This window comes from Oncorhynchus nerka, linkage group LG1, assembly GCF_034236695.1.
Source record: "Oncorhynchus nerka isolate Pitt River linkage group LG1, Oner_Uvic_2.0, whole genome shotgun sequence".
Taxonomy (NCBI): Eukaryota; Metazoa; Chordata; class Actinopteri; order Salmoniformes; family Salmonidae; genus Oncorhynchus; species Oncorhynchus nerka.
Genome location: NC_088396.1, coordinates 28,714,803 through 28,733,976, shown reverse-complemented (window position 1 = coordinate 28,733,976; position 19,174 = coordinate 28,714,803). Strand labels below are relative to the sequence as shown.

Sequence of the window (19,174 nt, the reverse complement as noted above, 5' to 3'; positions counted from 1 at the left end):
GCGGTGCGTTGTGACTGCTGTAAGGTGCAGGGGAACCTGACTGAGTCGGTACAGTGGAGAGCAGAGATGAAGCACTTCTGTGACCAGCAGTGTCTCCTCCGTTTCTACTGCCAGCAGAACGAACCCAACCTGGAAACGCAGAAGGGCCCAGAGAACACCAGACTTGGTACTAATTTGTGTCTGTTTAGTCTTTTAATACAAATGCTTCTTTGTGGTTGACTTATGGAAATCTGTTTTCTATTGACAGGATTTGGAATACAAACCGAGGCAACCAACATTGCGGTGAGAAAAAAACACTTCACGTTAAAACCCTATAATTGTTGCAGTACAGCTGACCGTAAGGTAAAGAATATCATTCTCCTTCTATAACAAATATCCTTCTTATCCTTTCTATCTGCTAGATGTTGAGTCAGCCGTACACCGGTGGAGGGATCCTAAAGGATGTGAAGAATAAAGCTGTACTCTGCAAGCCTCTCACTATGACCAAGGCCACCTACTGCAAACCACACATGCAGAGCAAGCTCCTACAGACTGGTACACAGCTCAATATTACACTAAGAAGCTGTGGTTCAAACTGTTCATTATCTTCCACAAAGTAGTGTCATTGTCCTTGGTTTGACTTTTGACCAGTGTGTCTGTCTCCAGATGAGGATGACGGGGTGAAGAGGGAGTACATTCCCGTGCCCATCCCTGTACCCGTGTTCATCCCCGTCCCCATGAACCTCTACGCCCAGGTTACACCCATGCCCATCACACTACCCGTCCCGGTAAGAAACGCCCTGGGCTCCATGGAACCTATAGAATTGTCCCAAAAGTGCAAATTTGGTCATTTCAAGCAGAGGTGTGTCCGATGATTAGAACTCTATTGCTGTTCACATTCTGAAACTCTGATTGGTATTTTGTAAATATGAGGACAACTATGAATCACATTCTTGTTGTGAAAATAATAAGGTGGAGCGAATATTGACTCTCAATCTACTCTTACTAGTATTTGACACATGGACAGTCCCTAACCAACCAGTTGTCCCTCTCCCTCCCTTGTATCCCAGGTTCCAGTGCCGGTATTCCTGCCGACCACGATGCAGGGTGCAGATCAGATTGTCCAGACCATCACCGAGCTTAAGGCCAAAGTCCCTACTGACCCCCACGAGGCTGACCTCTTCTCCAAAGCTGAGATGATCGCAGAGGACCAGAAGCCAGGTAGAGAGCGCGAGAGAGAGAGAGAGAGAGAGAGAGACACACACAGAGAAAGAAAGAAAGCTGGATACCACATTCAGTTTGCATGTTCCAACAGTGCAAACTCCGTGTTACTCAAGTACTGTGAAGTGTGTCCAATGATTAGGACTCTAACTGTGAAACTGTGATTGGTGTATTGTTATGTGAGGACATGAAACAAGCCATGAAGCTTTATCCATGACTACCAGTACGTATTTTTGCCCACCTGAATGGGAAGCACAGTTGTGAGGTTGATTGTTGTGTGACTATTTCAGATGTTAAGAGTGAGCGAGGAGGAGAGGCCAGGTCCAGCAGCTCCAGTAGCAGCAGCTCTGAATCGGATGGGGAGGATGAGAAGTATGAACCAGACCTGGACCTGGAGAACGACTTTCCTCAAGGTACGATGACTGAACAACATCTGACCACTCTGAGACACTTTCTAGTGCTGTCCTTCTCTATTGTGGAAAATTATATTATTTGACTGCTCTCTGTACAGTGGGGAGGTGTTACAATGTCACATGGGTGTGTTTTTTATATTATGGAACAGTACAGTACAGATAAATATCTAGGGTTATTTCTGGACTGCCTGCTCATTTGACTCGTCACTCCTATTGGACAAAGGGATTTTTTTATTTATTTATAATCCGAAGTGGATTCAGAAGGAACAGTAAAGGACCTAGCTAATAAATTAATAATGCTTATAATGGTAGCTTAAAGAACCTAGCCAACTGAGCCAGTGACCGGCAGCACTGGACAATGTGTTCAGTAGAGAGAAGCTAGTTATAAAACGGTGGTTTGATTTAATTCACCCCCACAGTGAAGAGCCAGTAGCTAATTCACTCATTCACATCCCTCCCTCCATCTGTCTGGCTCAGTTTGTCTCAGTTCAGCCCGGTTCACTTTAGCTCTGCCTACCTCTGTCCAACTCAGTCTGGTTGGCTTTGACTTGGCTCATCCCTTACCTGTGTCTGTTTGTCCTGTGGTGCCCCAGACCCTGTCCCTGCGCTGGAGGGCCTGGACATGGACATGGGGTTCACCCTGCCCCCTCTCCTGGCTGAGGAGAAGGAAGTGGCACCCAGAGCCAGGAGACAGGTAAACTACCCACCCTGACTAGTGTTGTCGCGATACCAACATTTTACAAACAGTAATATACTAGGCCAAGTATCACAATACCACGGTGTGGCAAATATCTGTGGCCTACCATCCTGTTCGCCCCATCCCCCGGACACTTGTTCCTGTTTTCTAAACGTTCTCTAAAAACCTGAAATTTACGCTTCTACTCAATACAACACATATTCAATTTAACTGCACACTGTTCACTGTATAATAGAATGCTGCATAGAATGTCTGATTTGCTCATATTTGCAAAGGCCTGTGATTTGGCTGGAGGAATGGGAGGAAGGAGTGTACATGCATAATGATCTGCATGTCATTGTGTCACTTAGGGGAAAACACTGCATGAAACCTTCTTTAATCTTCAGTTTACAGACACACCCCCCACTCTCTCTCCCACAAACACATACACACACTGCTCCAACTTTTAAAACGTTAGGCATCAAACAGAATTTTAAGGAGCACCAGAAAAGGCCTATTTGAAAATAACCTTTTGAAGCACATCTCATGAGTAGCAGACTTTTTTTCATTTTTTCTGTGCCAATCAAATGTGCCTAAACCAATTGTCAAGTTACCAGGTTGTTAGCTAGCTAGGTAACATGACTGAACAACGTTGTTTGTTATCAAACCAATAAATAGCAACCCGGGATTAATTTAAAACGGCCCATGACATGGTTTGTGAAATTAAAAAATATGTTTGCAAATTCCAATAAAAGGTTTCTGATAATATTGATTTAACTGTTTAGGCTACAGACTAGACCTCTGGTAATATGGGTCATATTGTTTTAACTGTTTAGGCTACAGACTAGACCTCTGGTAATATGGGTCATATTGTTTTAACTGTTTAGGCTACAGACTAGACCTCTGGTAATATGGGTCATATTGTTTTAACTGTTTAGGCTACAGACTAGACCTCTGGTAATATGGGTCATATTGTTTTAACTGTTTAGGCTAGAGACAAGCAGTTTTCTTTGCTGTCTGTCGCGAAGTGGTGCTCCATTTTCCCTCTGACACTGAGGATGCATGAAAGTGAACTTGCAAAGGTCTACTCTGACTGGTCTGTGCTCTTGGTTACAATAGGCAATGAAATTATACAATGTATCAACATTGCTCGCTTTGAGCGCTGCTCCAATGTGACCAATGTACAAATCTAACAACAGAAGACTCTTCTGGGTTTGCATCCCCATTTCCGCTCACCATCACTGCTAAATTATTTATTTTTTAATCTGACGGAGGAATAGATGTGCATGAATCCCACCCCCTACCCTAAACCAGATTCATATCCAAATCCCAACCATACCGTCCCCATACACTGATATCACACTCTTTCACTTTGAGCTCACCCCTCTCTTTATTCATGTTTAGTCTGTTTTCCCTCTTGTTTTGTTTTTTCTTTTTTGTTTCTATAATTGTGAAGTGACTTTGAGTCCTTGAAAAGTGCTATGTAAGTCCCATGTGTTATTATGAAGAGAGGATGGAGAGAAGCAGGTAAGTGAGGGCTGGTATGGGATACGGTTGGTTGATTTACAGCTGCCACACCTGATATGTGCTTAGTTAAATAAAGGTGAAATAAAAATACATAAATTAAAGTGAAGTGGATATTATTGGACCGGTTCAATAAAAATGTACTGAACTTATAAACAACTGACTTTATACATTTTTTATAAAAGGCGCCAGCGTGGTGTGGTTGTATCATAAGAAACGGTACTACTGTATATTAAAATGTTGGTATTATGACGTTTTGGTACAGTGATATTACCATGGTACCGGTATATCAGCAGCATACCACCCTGCATATCACTGCTGGCTTGCTTCTGATGCTAAGCAGGGTTGGTCCTGGTCAGGTCCTGGATGGGAGACCAGATGCTGCTGGAAGTGGTGTTGGAGGGCCAGTAGGAGGCACTCTTTCCTCTGGTCTAAAAAAAAAATATATCCCAATGCCCCAGGGCAGTGATTGGGGACACTGCCCTATGAAGGGTGCCGTCTTTCGGATGGGACGTTAAACGGGTGTCCTGACTCTCTGAGGTCATTAAAGATCCCATGGCACTTATCGTAAGAGTAGGGGTGTTAACACCAGTGTCCTGGCTAAATACCCAATCTGGCCCTCAAACCATCATGGTCACCTAATAATCCCCAGTTTACAATTGGCTCATTCATCCCCCTCCTCTCCCCTGTTACTATTCCCCAGGTCGTTGCTGCAAATTAGAACGTGTTCTCAGTCAACTTACCTGGTAAAATAATGGATCAATTAAAGTTTAAAAAATATCGTGCAACTCTGGCCCCTTTCATCTAGCTACTAGCTCCAATTGGAAGCAGAATTGTGTCTGATGATTCCAAATCAAATCAAATTGTATTTGTCACATACACATGGTTAGCAGATGTTAATGCGAGTGTAGCGAAATGCTTGTGCTTCTAGTTCCGACAATGCACTAATAACCAACAAGTAATCTAACTAACAATTCCAAAACTACTGTCTTATACACAGTGTAAGGGGATAAAGAATATGTACATAAGGATATATGAATGAGTGATGGTACAGGGCAGCATACAGTAGATGGTATCGAGTACAGTAGCGTCTGCTAAATGACTTAAATGTAAATGTAGATGAGTATGTAAACAAAGTGGCATAGTTAAAGTGGCTAGTGATACATGTATTACATAAGGATGCAGTCGATGATATAGAGTACAGTATATACGTATGCATATGAGATGAATAATGTAGGGTAAGTAACATTATATAAGGTAGCATTGTTTAAAGTGGCTAGTGATATATTTACATTTCCCATCAATTCCCATTATTAAAGTGGCTGGAGTAGAGTCTGTGTCAATGTCAGTGTGTTGGCAGCAGCCACTCAATGTTAGTGGTGGCTGTTTAACAGTCTGATGGCCTTGAGATAGAAGCTGTTTTTCAGTCTCTCGGTCCCAGCTTTGATGCACCTGTACTGACCTCGCCTTCTGGATGATAGCGGGGTGAACAGGCAGTGGCTCGGGTGGTTGTTGTCCTTGATGATCTTTATGGCCTTCCTGTAACATCGGGTGGTGTAGGTGTCCTGGAGGGCAGGTAGTTTGCCCCCGGTGATGCGTTATGCAGACCTCACTACCCTCTGGAGAGCCTTACGGTTGAGGGCGGAGCAGTTGCCGTACCAGGCGGTGATACAGCCCGCCAGGATGCTCTCGATTGTGCATCTGTAGAAGTTTGTGAGTGCTTTTGGTGACAAGCCAAATTTCTTCAGCCTCCTGAGGTTGAAGAGGCGCTGCTGCGCCTTCTTCACGATGCTGTCTGTGTGAGTGGACCAATTCAGTTTGTCTGTGATGTGTATGCCGAGGAACTTAACTTGCTACCCTCTCCACTACTGTTCCATCGATGTGGATAGGGTGGTGTTCTCTCTGCTGTTTCCTGAAGTCCACAATCATCTCCTTAGTTTTGTTGACGTTGAGTGTGAGGTTATTTTGCTGACACCACACTCCGAGGGCCCTCACCTCCTCCCTGTAGGCCGTCTCGTCGTTGTTGGTAATCAAGCCTACCACTGTTGTGTCGTCCGCAAACTTGATGATTGAGTTGGAGGCGTGCGTGGCCACGCAGTCGTGGGTGAACAGGGAGTACAGGAGAGGGCTCAGAACGCACCCTTGTGGGGCCCCAGTGTTGAGGATCAGCGGGGAGGAGATGTTGTTGCCTACCCTCACCACCTGGGGGCGGCCCGTCAGGAAGTCCAGTACCCAGTTGCACAGGGCGGGGTCGAGACCCAGGGTCTCGAGCTTGATGACGAGCTTGGAGGGTACTATGGTGTTGAATGCTGAGCTGTAGTCGATGAACAGCATTCTCACATAGGTATTCCTCTTGTCCAGATGGGTTAGGGCAGTGTGGTTGAGATTGCATCGTCTGTGGACCTATTTGGGCGGTAAGCAAATTGGAGTGGGTCTAGGGTGTCAGGTAGGGTGGAGGTGATATGGTCCTTGACTAGTCTCTCAAAGCACTTCATGATGACGGAAGTGAGTGCTACGGGGCGGTAGTCGTTTAGCTCAGTTACCTTAGCTTTCTTGGGAACAGGAACAATGGTGGCCCTCTTGAAGCATGTGGGAACAGCAGACTGGTATAGGGATTGATTGAATATGTCCGTAAACACACCGGTCAGCTGGTCTGCGCATGCTCTGAGGGCGCGGCTGGGGATGCCGTCTGGGCCTGCAGCCTTGCGAGGGTTAACACGTTTAAATGTCTTACTCACCTCGGCTGCAGTGAAGGAGATACCGCATGTTTTCGTTGCAGGCCGTGTCAGTGGCACTGTATTGTCCTCAAAACGGGCAAAAAAGTTATTTAGTCTGCCTGGGAGCAAGACATCCTGGTCCGTGACTGGGCTGGGTTTCTTCTTGTAGTCCGTGATTGACTGTAGACCCTGCCACATGCCTCTTGTGTCTGAGCCGTTGAATTGAGATTCTACTTTGTCTCTGTACTGACGCTTAGCTTGTTTGATAGCCTTGCGGAGGGAATAGCTGCACTGATTCGAACTCTATTGCTGTTCACATCCTGAAACTGATAGGTATTTTTCATATGAGGACATTAAATAATAAGCCATGATGAAGATTAACATCTAAATATCTTGATAAAATATATACTAAAAACAATCCGGCATCATTAACACAACAGAAAAATTAAATTATTTAAATATTGAAAGTGTGTGGGCTTATGTTTTTATTAAATTATTCATATAAAGAAAAGAGTCTAAGGTCTCCCACACGACGAAGGCTTTTACCGAGACATTACCAGTCTCATTTGTAGGAGCTGTGTGTTTGTTTTAGGGACACAAGAGGCGAGCTGTGGAGGGAGACCCTTCCTCCCCCTCCCCCCCTACACCAGATGGTCCTGTGGAGGGGCGCTCGCTACCCCTGAGATCTCGCTACGCGATCAACGCCTGGAAAAGTTGGGCACTGTCCTCAGCTGAACAATCAGGTGACCATAAAGGGAAAGACTATCTCAAGCAGGCTGAGTAAGCTCCGCCCACAGCAAGTATTATCGTACAACAATTGGAACCATAGGCTTTCTGTATGAAAGGTGCTATATAATTAAGTTGCTAAGCGATTATAATTCTTTGTCCTCAGAACCTCCACCGGCCCGGTCGACGAGTAACCCGCTCTCTCTGAAAGCATCAGAACTCAGCCTGGCCCTGTCACGATTTGTCCATGAGGTACGGCGGCCCAACGGGGAGTGCTACGCCCCCGACAGCATCCTCTATCTCTGCCTGGGCATCCAGCAGGTCAGTCACCTCTGTTTAGTTTCCCCCTTCTCGTTTGACTTCTGTGGCCTGGTTCCATTTCAGTTTGTAGCCCTTTGCTCCTACCCATTCAGACAGTGTTCACAGATCTGACAAGCCATGGATAGGTGAAAGCAATATGTTGGAGGTTCTGTCTTAAGGCTGTTTCAGTACTATATAGATCTATGAACATCAGCTGAATAGGTGCTAATGACCAGAATGGCTCCAGGCCCACATTTGGAAAGTATTCAGACCCCTTGACTTTTTCCACATTCCTCACTTATTCTAAAATTGATTAAATTGTTTTTTTCCCCCTCATCACTCTACACACACATACCCCATAATGACAAAACAAAAACAGTTTTTTAGACATTTTTGCAAGAAATAAAATGTGGGGAAAAAACGGAAATCACATTTACGTAAGTATTCAGACCCTTTACTCAGTACTTTGTTGAAGAACCTTTGGCAGCGATTAAAGCCTCAAGTCTTCTTGGGTATGACGCTACAAGTTTGGCACAACTGTATTTGGGGAGTTTCTCCCATTCTTCTCTACAGATCTCTTCAAGCTCTGTCAGGCTAGATGGGAAATGTCACTGCACAGCTATTTTCAGGTCTCTCCAGGGATGTTAGATCAGGTTCAAGTCCGGGCTCTGGACATTGAGGACATTGAGACTTGTACCGAAGCAACTCCTGCGTTATCTTGACTGTGTACTTAGGGTCGTTGTCCTGTTGGAAGGTCCTCGTCCCAGTCTGAGGTCCTGAGCACTCTGGGGCAAGTTTTCATCAAGGATCTCTCTGTACTTTGCTCTGTTAATCTTTCCCTTGATCCTGACTAGTCTCCCTGTCCCTGCTGCTGAAAAACATCCCCACAGCATGATGCTGCCACCACCACCATGCTTCACCGTAGGGATGGTGCCAGGTTTTCTCCAGATGTGACGCTTGGCATTCAGACCAAAAGGTTTAATCTTGGTTTCATTAGACCAGAGAATCTTGCAAGAGTTGGCCAGTATAATGTCAGTTTATATAGTTTGCTTTGTTTGCTACATGAGTCATCTCTCCCCCTCCTGCTGCTGCATGCCGCTAACCACACCAAGCCCTACCCTGTCACTCAAGGAGAGGGCAGTTGCTCGGCCACGGAGTCACAAGTACTTTCTTGTCGTTCGCTCTGCATGGTCAGATGGCTGCAACAATGTTGGTGACATGCTGCTTTCCACAAGTGTTCTATACACTTTGGTGCAAAAAGTGCAAATCAATCCCAGAACAGCAAAGGACCTTGTGGAGATGCTGTAGGAAACGGGTACAAAAGTACACTGCTCAAAAAAATAAAGGGAACACTTAAACAACACAATGTAACTCCAAGTCAATCACACTTCTGTGAAATCAAACTGTCCACTTAGGAAGCAACACTGATTGACAATAAATGTCACATGCTGTTGTGCAAATGGAATAGACAACAAGTGGAAATTATAGGCAATTAGCAAGACAACCCCAATAAAGGAGTGGTTCTGCAGGTGATAACCACAGACCACTTCTCAGTTCCTATGCTTCCTGGCTGATGTTTTGGTCACTTTTGAATGCTGGCCGTGCTTTCACTCTAGTGGTCGCATGAGACTGAGTCTACAACCCACACAAGTGGCTCAGGTAGTGCAGCTCATCCAGGATGGGGCATCAATGCGAGCTGTGGCAAGAAGGTTTGCTGTGCCTGTTAGCGTAGTGTCCAGAGCATGGAGGCGCTACCAGGAGACAGGCCAGGACATCAGGAGACTTGGAGGCCGTAGGAGGGCAACAACCCAGCAGCAGGACCGCTACCTCCGCCTTTGTGCAAGGAGGAGCAGGAGGAGCACTGCCAGAGCCCTGCAAAATGACCTCCAGCAGGCCACAAATGTGCATGTGTCTGCTCAAACGGTCAGAAACAGACTCCATGAGGGTGGTATGAGGGCCCGACGTCCACAGATGGGGGTTGTGCTTACAGCTCAACACCGTGCAGGACGTTTGGCATTTGCCAGAGAACACCAAGATTGGCAAATTTGCCACTGGCGCCCTGTGCTCTTCACAGATGAAAGCAGGTTGACACTGAGCACATGTGACAGACGTGACAGTCTGGAGACGCCGTGGAGAACGTTCTGCTGCCTGCAACATCCTCCAGCATGACCGGTTTGGCGGTGGGTCAGTCATGGTGTGGGGTGGCATTTCTTTTGGGGGCCGCACAGCCCTCCATGTGCTAGCCAGAGGTAGCCTGACTGCGATTAGATACCGAGATGAGATCCTCAGACCCCTTGTGAGACCATATGCTGGTGCGGTTAGCCCTGGGTTCCTCCTAATGCAAGACAATGCTAGACCTCATGTGGCCAACGTTCACTCACTCCCTTGAGCTAAATCGAGGGCCAAGGGGGCAACGTTAGTGAATTGTCTCCTTGCTGAGTTCCAGCAGTTCCGGCAAGAGGAAGGCATTGCTGCTATTGACTTGCCCGCCCGTTCCCCAGACCTGAATCCAATTGAGCACATCTGGGACATCATGTCTCGCTCCATCCACCAACGCCACGTTGCACCACAGACTGTCCAGGAGTTGGCGGATGCTTTAGTCCAGGTCTGGGAGGAGATCCCTCAGGAGACCATCTGCCACCTCATCAGGCATTGTAGGAAGGTCATACAGGCACGTGGAGGCCACACACACTACTGAGCCTCATTTTGACTTGTTTTAAGGTCATTACATCAAAGTTGGATCAGCCTGTAGTGTGGTTTTCCACTTTAATATTGAGTGTGACTCCAAATCCAGACCTCCATGGGTTGATCAATTTGATTTCCATTGATAATTTTTGTGTGATTTTGTTGTCAGCACATTCAACTATGTAAAGAAAAAAGTATTTAATAAGACTATTTCATTCATTCAGATCTAGGATGTGTTATTTTAGTGTTCCCTTTATTTTTTTTGAGCAGCGTATCTATATCCACAGTAAAACAAGTCTTATATTGACATCAACTGAAAGGCTGCTCAGCAAGGAATAAGCCACTGCTCCAAAACCGCCATAAAAATGCCAGACTATGGTTGTCAACTGCACAAGGGGACGAAGATCGTACCTTTTGGAGAAATGTCCTCTGGTCTAATGAAACAAAAATAGAACTGTTTGGCCATAATGACCATTGTTATGTTTGGAGGAAAAAGGGGGAGGCTTGCAAGCCGAAGAACACCACCCCAACCGTGAAGCACGGGTTGGCAGCATCATGTTGTGGGGGTGCTTTGCTGCAGGAGGGACTGGTGCACTTCACAAAATAGATGGCATCATGAGGTAGGAAAATTGTGGATATATTGAAGCAACATCTCAAGACATCAGACATCAGGAAGTTAAAGCTTGGTCGCAAATGGGTCTTCCAAATGGACAATGACCCCAAGTATACTTCCAAAGTTGTTTCAAAATGGCTTAAGGACCACCAAGTCAAGATATTGGAGTGGCCACCACAAAGCCCTGACCTCAATCCCATAGAATATTTGTGGGCAGAACTGAAAAAGCATGTGCGAGCAAGGAGGCCTACAAACCCGACTCCGTTACACCAGCTCTGTCAGGAGAAATGGGCCAAAATTCACCCAACTTAGTGTGGGAAGCTTGTGGAAAGCAACGTGAAACATTTGACCCAAGTTAAAACAATTTAAAGGCAAAGGTACCAAATACTATTTGAGTGTATGTAAACCTCTGACCCACTGGGAATGTGATGAAAGAAATAAAAGCTGAAATAAATCATTCTCTCATATTATTCTGACATTTCACATTCTTAAAATAACGTGGTGATCCTAACTGACCTAAGATTTTTTTTTACTGGGATTAAATGTCAAGAATTGTGAAAACTGAGTTTAAATGTATTTGGCTAAGGTGTATGTAAACTTCTGACTTCAACTATGTGTGTGTGTGTGTGTGTCTATATCTATCCATCTCAGCAAAAAGAGAAACGTCCCTTTTTCCAGGACCCTGTCTTTCAAAGATAATTCGTAAAAATCCAATTAACTTCACAGATCTTCATTGTAAAGTGTTTAAACACTGTTTCCCATGCTTGTTCAATAAATAATTAATGAACATGCACCTGTGGAATGGTTGTAAAGACACTAACAGCTTAGACGGTAGGCAATTAAGGTTCCAGTTATGAAAACTTAGGACATTAAAGAGGCCTTTCTACTGACTCTGAAAAACATAATAAGAGGGTGAGGGTCTCTGCACATCTGTGCGAATGTGCCTTAGACATGCTGCAAGGAGGCATGAGGACTGCTGATGTGGTCAGGGCAATAAATTGCAATGTCCGTACTGTGAGACGCCTAAGACTGCGTTACAGGGAGACCGGACGGACAGCTGATCGTCCTCGCAGTGGCAGACCACGTGTAACAACCTCGGTATATTCGAGCATCACACCTGCGGGACAGGTACAGGGTGGCAACAACAACTGCCCGAGTTACACAAGTCACAATCCCTCCATCTGTGCTCAGACTGTCCGCAATAGGCTGAGAGTGGCTGGACTGAGGGCTTGTAGGCATGTTGTAAGGGGGATTGAGGTGGAGGGTCCGTCATGGTCTGGGACGGTGTGTCACAGCATCATCGGACTGAGCTTGTCATTGCAGGCAATCTCAACGCTGTGCGCTACAGGGAAGACATCCTCCTCCCTCATGTGATACCCTTCCTGCAGGCTCATCCTGACATTACCCTCTAGCATAACAATGCCACCAGCCATACTGCTCGTTCTGTGCGTGATTTCCTGCAAGACAGGAATGTCAGTGTTCTGCCATGGCCAGCGAAGAGCCCAGATCTCAATCCCAATTGAGCATGTCTGGGACCTGTTGGATCGGAGGGTGAGGGCTAGGGCCATTATCCCCAGAAATGTCCTGGAACTTGCAAGTGCCTTGGTGGAAGAGGGGAGTAACATCACACAGCAAGAACTGGCAAATCTGGTGCAGTCCATGAGGAGGAGATGCACTGCAGTTCTTAACCTCTTAGTCCGCCCCATCCCGCATGCGGTATCGTTACTACAGCCTCAAGCTCATTAGCATAATGCAACGTTAGCGATTTTTAAAAATCGCAAATGAAACGAAATAAATATGCCTGTTCTCAAGCTTATCCTTTTCTTAACAATCCTGTCGTCTCAGATTTTCAAAATATGCTTTAGAACCAGAGAAAATCACTAATTTGTGTAAGAGTGGTGATAGCTAGCTTAGCGTTAGCATTAGCATTTAGCACGCAACATATTCACAAAAACCAGCCACGGAATCAAATAAAATAATTTACCTTTGAAGAACTTCAGATGTTTCAATGAGGAGACTCTCAGTTACATAGCAGATGTCCAGTTTTTCCTGAAAGATTCTTGTGTAGGACACATCGTTCCCTTTTGTTACTATGCATATGGCTACCGAAACTAACCGAAAATTCAGTCACCTACATGTCGAACTTTTTCCGAATTAACTCCATAATATCGACTGAAACATGGAAAACGTTGTTTGAATCAATCCTGAAGGTGGTTTGTCATATTTCTCTCCATTGAAAGCACCGTCCTTGTAGCCTGGTTTGTTCTGAGATTTGAATGGAAAAATACCGGGACCTGACTTTTGCGCACCAATTGGCACGCAGACACCTAGCGGGACACCTGGTAAATGTAGTCTCTTATGGTCAATCTTCCAATGATATGCCTACAAATACGTCACAATGCTGCAGAGACCTTGGGGAAACAAGAGAAAGAGTCCGTTCATTCCTGTCGCATTCACAGCCATATAAGGCAATCATGGAAAACGTAGCCTCAGAAATCCTGTGCATTTCCTGGTCGGTCATACATCTTGGTTTTGCCCGAAACATTTGTTCTAAGGGACTCACAGTGAAAATCTTTGCATTTCTGGAAACGTAAGACTGTCTTCTTTCCAAAGCTATCAATTCCAAGCATATTCGAGCATCTTTTCGTGACAAAATATTGCGCTTAAAACGGGCACGTCTTTTTATCCAAAAATGAAATACTGCCCCTATAGGACTAACAGGTTAATGCAGCTGGTGGCCACCAGATACTGACTGTTACTTTTGACCCCCTCCCTTTCTTCAGGGACACATTATACAATTTCTGTTAGTCACATGTCTGTGGAACCTGTTCAGTTTGTCTGTTGACTCTTTATGTTCATACAAATATTTTTGCTGAGTTGATATTTATATACATTGATTTTTGTGTTGGCAAATTGGCTTAGTCTCATAGTGGGTATCCTATAAAACATAGCTAGATTCATAAACATATTTTTTTCCGAGTTCTGAAATGTATTGGAATAAATTGCCAAACTATAATAATAGCTAGCCAGCTTTGGGTAACTGTAGCTAGCTGCCTGACAGGAGTGCTAGCTAGATCTGTTAGCTTACTAGGTACATTAATAGCTTTAGGTTGGTTGTTTGTTTTTTTAAAGCTCAACTTCAACATTTTCACCAAGGACGTTGCATCGCCAATCATCAGTCTCCTTCGCTTGGGCAAAGGACATTTTTAAGGTACACCTGTATGGGAAGATGTAAAACGTCATTCAAGGTGCTGAGGGTTTAGGGCCGAGGGCTGTCTACTTTGAGTTTGAAACGCAGGCGAAGTAAGAAAACAGCATGTACTGTAGCATCTAATTAGGGTCACTTGGAAACACTGACCAACATTTTGGTTCCTACCCAGTCAATAATTTCTCCTTGCTTTATTCATTCATTGTGTTGGAACACTCAATGTGCACTTATAAATCATAACAATTTTAATTGAAATACAGCTATAGACAGAAGTCAAACATCACATATACAACGGATGTCTCATGAGTTCTGCCCCATAGGAAAAGTCCAAGTTGCATTTATCATGCTTCTCGTCAACCCTCTGTGATGTCACTGCATACGTCATTACCTGCTACTCCTCAGACCAAGCCCATGCATACACAGCTATACAAACTTGCAAGAGATACACTATTGTATCTAAGGCCTCAGCAGTAAATGTCCACTCCAAGTTGATGTTATAGAGGTCTGTCTGACTAGCCTCTTATCTATTCTATTCCCCTGCAGGGAATTAATCTGTAGTCTAGGACCCTATAAGTGTAGAGGGGTCCCATAGCCCCTCCCTTTCTATTAATACAACATAAGAATAATAAATTATTATAATACATCAAACATTTGGTGCATTCCCTATTGTGACCCCAATTTTGACCCCATCAGTTGTCCTGTCAAACAATGTATTCAAGGTGCTGCCCACGATATTCCAACTATAAAATGTCCTTAATTCCAACTGTTCACCTAGGCCTATATTTTTTGCCCATATCATTCTGCGTGGCACAAGTGTGGAAATTATAAATGTGCTGGGGATTTTTTGTTGTTGGATTGAACAGTAAGTATAAATGGAGAATGCCCCATTTTTTTTAAATGACTAATTTATGTGTTGTCACCTTAGGGTCATTAACTACTCATAAAGCATATTTAGAACTTTTATCATTCAAAACATTAAAATACCGTCAAGTATTGTGATATGAATTTGTCAATATTGTCAAGCCCTAGAAGATGGTATTGTGAAATGGACTCTCTTAGGAGCAGGAACAGACCTCTTTCTCACCGCTCTCCTTTCATCGTTCCCCCTCTATTGCCCCTCCCATCATTCTTTTTTGAAGTCTTGTCCAAACAAGGTGTTGACTATTTAAAATATGAGGACACCATCTATATTCTTCACAATCTCATAACCAGGCCTAGGTTTGGATTCCCACAAGATTTACCTTTAGTCCAGTTATTCTCCACTGGTGACTTATTACTTGTTTGTCTGTAGCATCTGCAGGCCAAAGGCAGGAAAGATGACCTGTTCAGTGACCTGTGCTATGAGCCGTTTGGAGAGGAGCTCAACAAGGTCCTCAAAGACTGGCAGCCCAGCGTGATGCCTGATGGTAAACAAATAGCGCACACTTTACCACGGCTCAATTTACTTGTCTATCAACTGAATGATCTTCAGCACACACTGATTATGGTAATAGGTTTAGACCTGGAAGTGTATGTTTTGAACTCCAACTCCTCCAATAGAAGACCTTCCTGCAGTGTCCAATGATTAGAAACATTTTTGCTTTTCACATTCTAAAACAGTGATTGCACAATATTTATGATATGAGGACACTGTAGACATGATACATTTTAAAACCACATTCGATTGTAGCAGGGTTCATACCTTGTACCTATATTTGTGTTAGGTCCAGAGGTAGTGTATTGTGATCTGTGTTAACAGCTGTGTTTGTCTTGTCTGTCTGCCCCCAGGCTCTCGGTGGGGCCGTGTGGAGGAGCAGTGCCTGTGGAGCTGTAAGCTGCTGGGGGAGCAGAGTCCTGCAGCATTGCTGCGCTCCCTGGTCTATCTCAACACCAAGTACTTTGGCCTGCGCACCGTGGAGCAGCACCTGCGCCTCTCCTTCAGAAATGTCTATGGCCCCGACCACACAGACCCAACCACACAGGAAACCACTGTCTGCATCTGCATCCCCTCCTTCTCCCCACAGGACCACCACTGTGAGTCTGACCACTAAAACACACACACTCTTGTGGTCGAGTCCATCTTTTTATCAGCATTTCCTTTTTGTGCCAGGGTGCCTGTCATGCTATTAATATTCTTTTTTGTCTCGGTGAGCAGTACCAACAGGGTCCAGGAAGAGGAAACGTAAAGAGGACAGTGATGCAGCCTACGAGCCAGACGACGGCTCGGGAAGCACCACACACTGTCCAGTCAAAAAGCACGAGGGCAGATTCTACGAACTCTACCGTTCCAAATGGTGAGTTACTCTGCTCTTCTATAACCTTGTCTTCCTCAAGTGGTTAATTGCAACTTCCCTTAATACATTGCACTCATTTATTAGTTATTTTGTCAGGGACCACTGCACAACAAATATATTGGACCAAATGTAGCTACATAACTATAATTTGTGGTCATTCCTCTCCAGCCCAGGGTCGTTGAGTCAGCGTATGGATGTGTTCTATATGCAGCCAGAGTCATCGGGCAGCAGCAGTGACAGTGACAGCTCCCTGTGGTACTCCTCTACTCCTATGGACCGCAGTGTCCTGGAGAGCATCCTCACCCCTCTCCTTCTGGTAAAAGACATCTACAGAGAGCGCCATCTAGAAGAAGAAGAAGAGGAGGAGGTAGGCGGAGAATAGTCCACTCTTCCGTCATCACAGAGTCCGCTTATGCTCCATGTTCCATCCGCAACAACATTACAACTGGGTTGCTGCGTTCTCTGTTAGTAATTCCACCATTTCACACCGATCTCAGGCCAGCTGTGAGCGTACAGTGGATGTCCGGTTGGAAGGGACTACACATGCCCAGAGCTGATCGGAGGACGGTGTTTCCCTGAAGGGCCAAGGAAGGGGACTCTGACTGCGAGTAGCTAGGGTGATATTGGAGTGTGTCGTGTGAAAAGCAATTCCCCAAGAACTGTTGCCCTTCCTTCCATAGGGGAACTCCGTTCACGTGATGTAGCATTACTTGCTAAGCCCAGATTGGGCTGCTATGCTGTGTAACTATTTCTGAAAGTTAAAAGTAGTAGATGGGAAGAGACAGAGACATCCACAAGAAATGCCCACCGAATCCTCTGCTTTGACCCCCAGAAGCCTTTTTAAAGATGAGACATTTATTTATTGAGGTTGATTGATTGCTTCTATTGTACATTTGTTATTTTTACGCCGGGATGGGATGTGTGTTCGATTGTGCCATTTTCTCTCCTCCATTAAGAGCATGAATTAGTTGATCAATTAAATCTGCTGCAGCCTGGAGCTCTCCCGTGTCCCTGTCTTTCCCTTCTCTTTGTCCTGAGGGGGGCTGTAGGGGTACTGTCTGGGGCTTCAGAGTAGTTGCAAGTTCAAGTATGAAGGAGATGGTATCCTGCCGAAAGACTATATTTTGTCAGTTTGAATTCCATTGTGTTTTGTCTCATTTAAGCTATTTGATGTTTATTATTTAGTTGAAAACGTAGCACTTGATAATGGGTGATGTATTACTCCCAACTAATGAGTGATAATCTGTTAAAACGGCAACAACTGAAACTGTTTGTTGCAACTAGGGTGGTCAGATCTCTTTCAGGAGTAGCACATTATAGACCTGCCTGGTTACGTTTCCCAAATTCACTCCATCTCCAGGCATCCAAGTTACAATAGAAAGCTCTGAATTTGTCTCCCCCCTTTTAAGTTTTATTTTATTTTCTATCAATAAATTACACAAGCGAATACCTCGTTTTCACGTTGACTTCTGAATAGGATTTTGTTTGTGTTTTAGTTTTCTTTGAATGACACCTGCCTTGCCTATTGACTTCCATGTAATGTCTGGAGACCACGCTTCGAAGCTGGAGGGTGTCTGGATAGAGCCTGTCAAGGAAAGGAAAAGTCACGGTTGGGTCTGTGAATGACCGGCTGGCTCTGAAGCCTAATGTGAATGTGCCTATCTGTGTGTACTGAAAGTGTGTGTAACTTCACGAGAGGTTGGTGCCGTGTGGGCTGACATGACAAAATAAATCATTTCATTTCTTAATGTTTATCCTCTTACATTGCTTTATATTTCTCTTACATGGCTTACAAAGTTCTGAAGTTCTCTATGGGAGATGGTGTTCACATTTATGTTTTTTTTTTTCTCACCTTTATTTAACCAGGTAGGCCAGTTGAGAACAAGTTCTCATTTACAACTGCGACCTGGCCAAGATAAAGCATAGCAGTGTGACACAAACACATGGAATAAACAAGCGTACAGTCAATAACAGAATATATAAATGAGAAAGTCTATATACAGTGTGTTCAAATTGTGTTTTGAGGTAAGGCAATAAATAGGCCATAGTAGCAAGTAATTACAATTTAGACAAATTAACACGAGTGATAGACGTGCAAGTAAAATTACTGGTGTGCAAAAGAGCAGAAAAGTAAATTAAAAACAATATGGGGATGAGGTAGGTAGATTGGATGGGCTATGTTTTATTTATTTATTTTATTTCACCTTTATTTAACCAGGTAGCTGCAGCGATTTACAATCAGTTAAAGCAAAGCAGTTCGACACATACAACAACACAGAGTAGCAAACATACAGATGTTTAATGTTTAGGTGAGAAGGAAAAGGCTATAAAAGTCAATATAGCAAGTAAAACACTGCAATGGAAGAATGTGCAAAGTAGAAATAAAAATAATGGGGTGCATTTATTTTATTGTTTATTTTTATTTATTTTTTGCTATGGTGACCAGCGAGCTGAGATAAGGGGGACTTTACCTAGCAGGGTATATTTTTTTTCCAATTTGTTGAGATTTGTTCCAGTCATTGGCAGCAGAGAACTGGAAGGAAAGGCGGCCAAAGGAGAGCCGTCCAGAGTTAGCGATCGGTTGGGATCAGTGACTAGAGAGAGCTGAGTGTTTAGAGGTTGACTTTGAGGATGACCAGTGAGAGAAACTTGCGGGTGCTACAGGTGGGTGGCGGTATCGTGACCAGTGAGCTGAGATAAGGTGGAGCTTTACCTAGCAAATACCTATAGATGACCTGGAGCCAGTGGGTCTGGCGACGAATATGTAGCGAGGGCCAGCCAATTAGAGCATACAGGTCGCAGTGGTGGGTGGAATATGGGGCTTTGGTAATAAAACGGA

The 19,174-nt window shown here is 44.5% G+C and overlaps 1 protein-coding gene across 3 annotated transcripts in view; it reads left to right on the top strand.

Moving 5' to 3' along the window:
* LOC115128823 (zinc finger MYM-type protein 2-like) overlaps positions 1 to 18,087 on the top strand; it is a 34,741-nt gene extending 16,654 nt beyond the window's left edge. For all 3 annotated transcript variants that reach the window (XM_029658963.2, XM_029658950.2, XM_065017836.1), the window contains 14 exons: positions 1 to 166; positions 248 to 282; positions 402 to 534; positions 646 to 767; positions 1,050 to 1,200; positions 1,491 to 1,613; positions 2,207 to 2,307; positions 7,123 to 7,273; positions 7,423 to 7,577; positions 15,354 to 15,468; positions 15,830 to 16,075; positions 16,197 to 16,335; positions 16,504 to 16,702; positions 16,833 to 18,087. In XM_029658963.2, the coding sequence (XP_029514823.1) occupies positions 1 to 166; positions 248 to 282; positions 402 to 534; positions 646 to 767; positions 1,050 to 1,200; positions 1,491 to 1,613; positions 2,207 to 2,307; positions 7,123 to 7,273; positions 7,423 to 7,577; positions 15,354 to 15,468; positions 15,830 to 16,075; positions 16,197 to 16,335; positions 16,504 to 16,702; positions 16,833 to 16,892 (1,896 nt within the window). In that variant the 3' untranslated portion in view covers positions 16,893 to 18,087. The remainder of the gene's footprint in view (positions 167 to 247; positions 283 to 401; positions 535 to 645; positions 768 to 1,049; positions 1,201 to 1,490; positions 1,614 to 2,206; positions 2,308 to 7,122; positions 7,274 to 7,422; positions 7,578 to 15,353; positions 15,469 to 15,829; positions 16,076 to 16,196; positions 16,336 to 16,503; positions 16,703 to 16,832) is intronic.
* Positions 18,088 to 19,174: the final 1,087 nt, after the last annotated feature.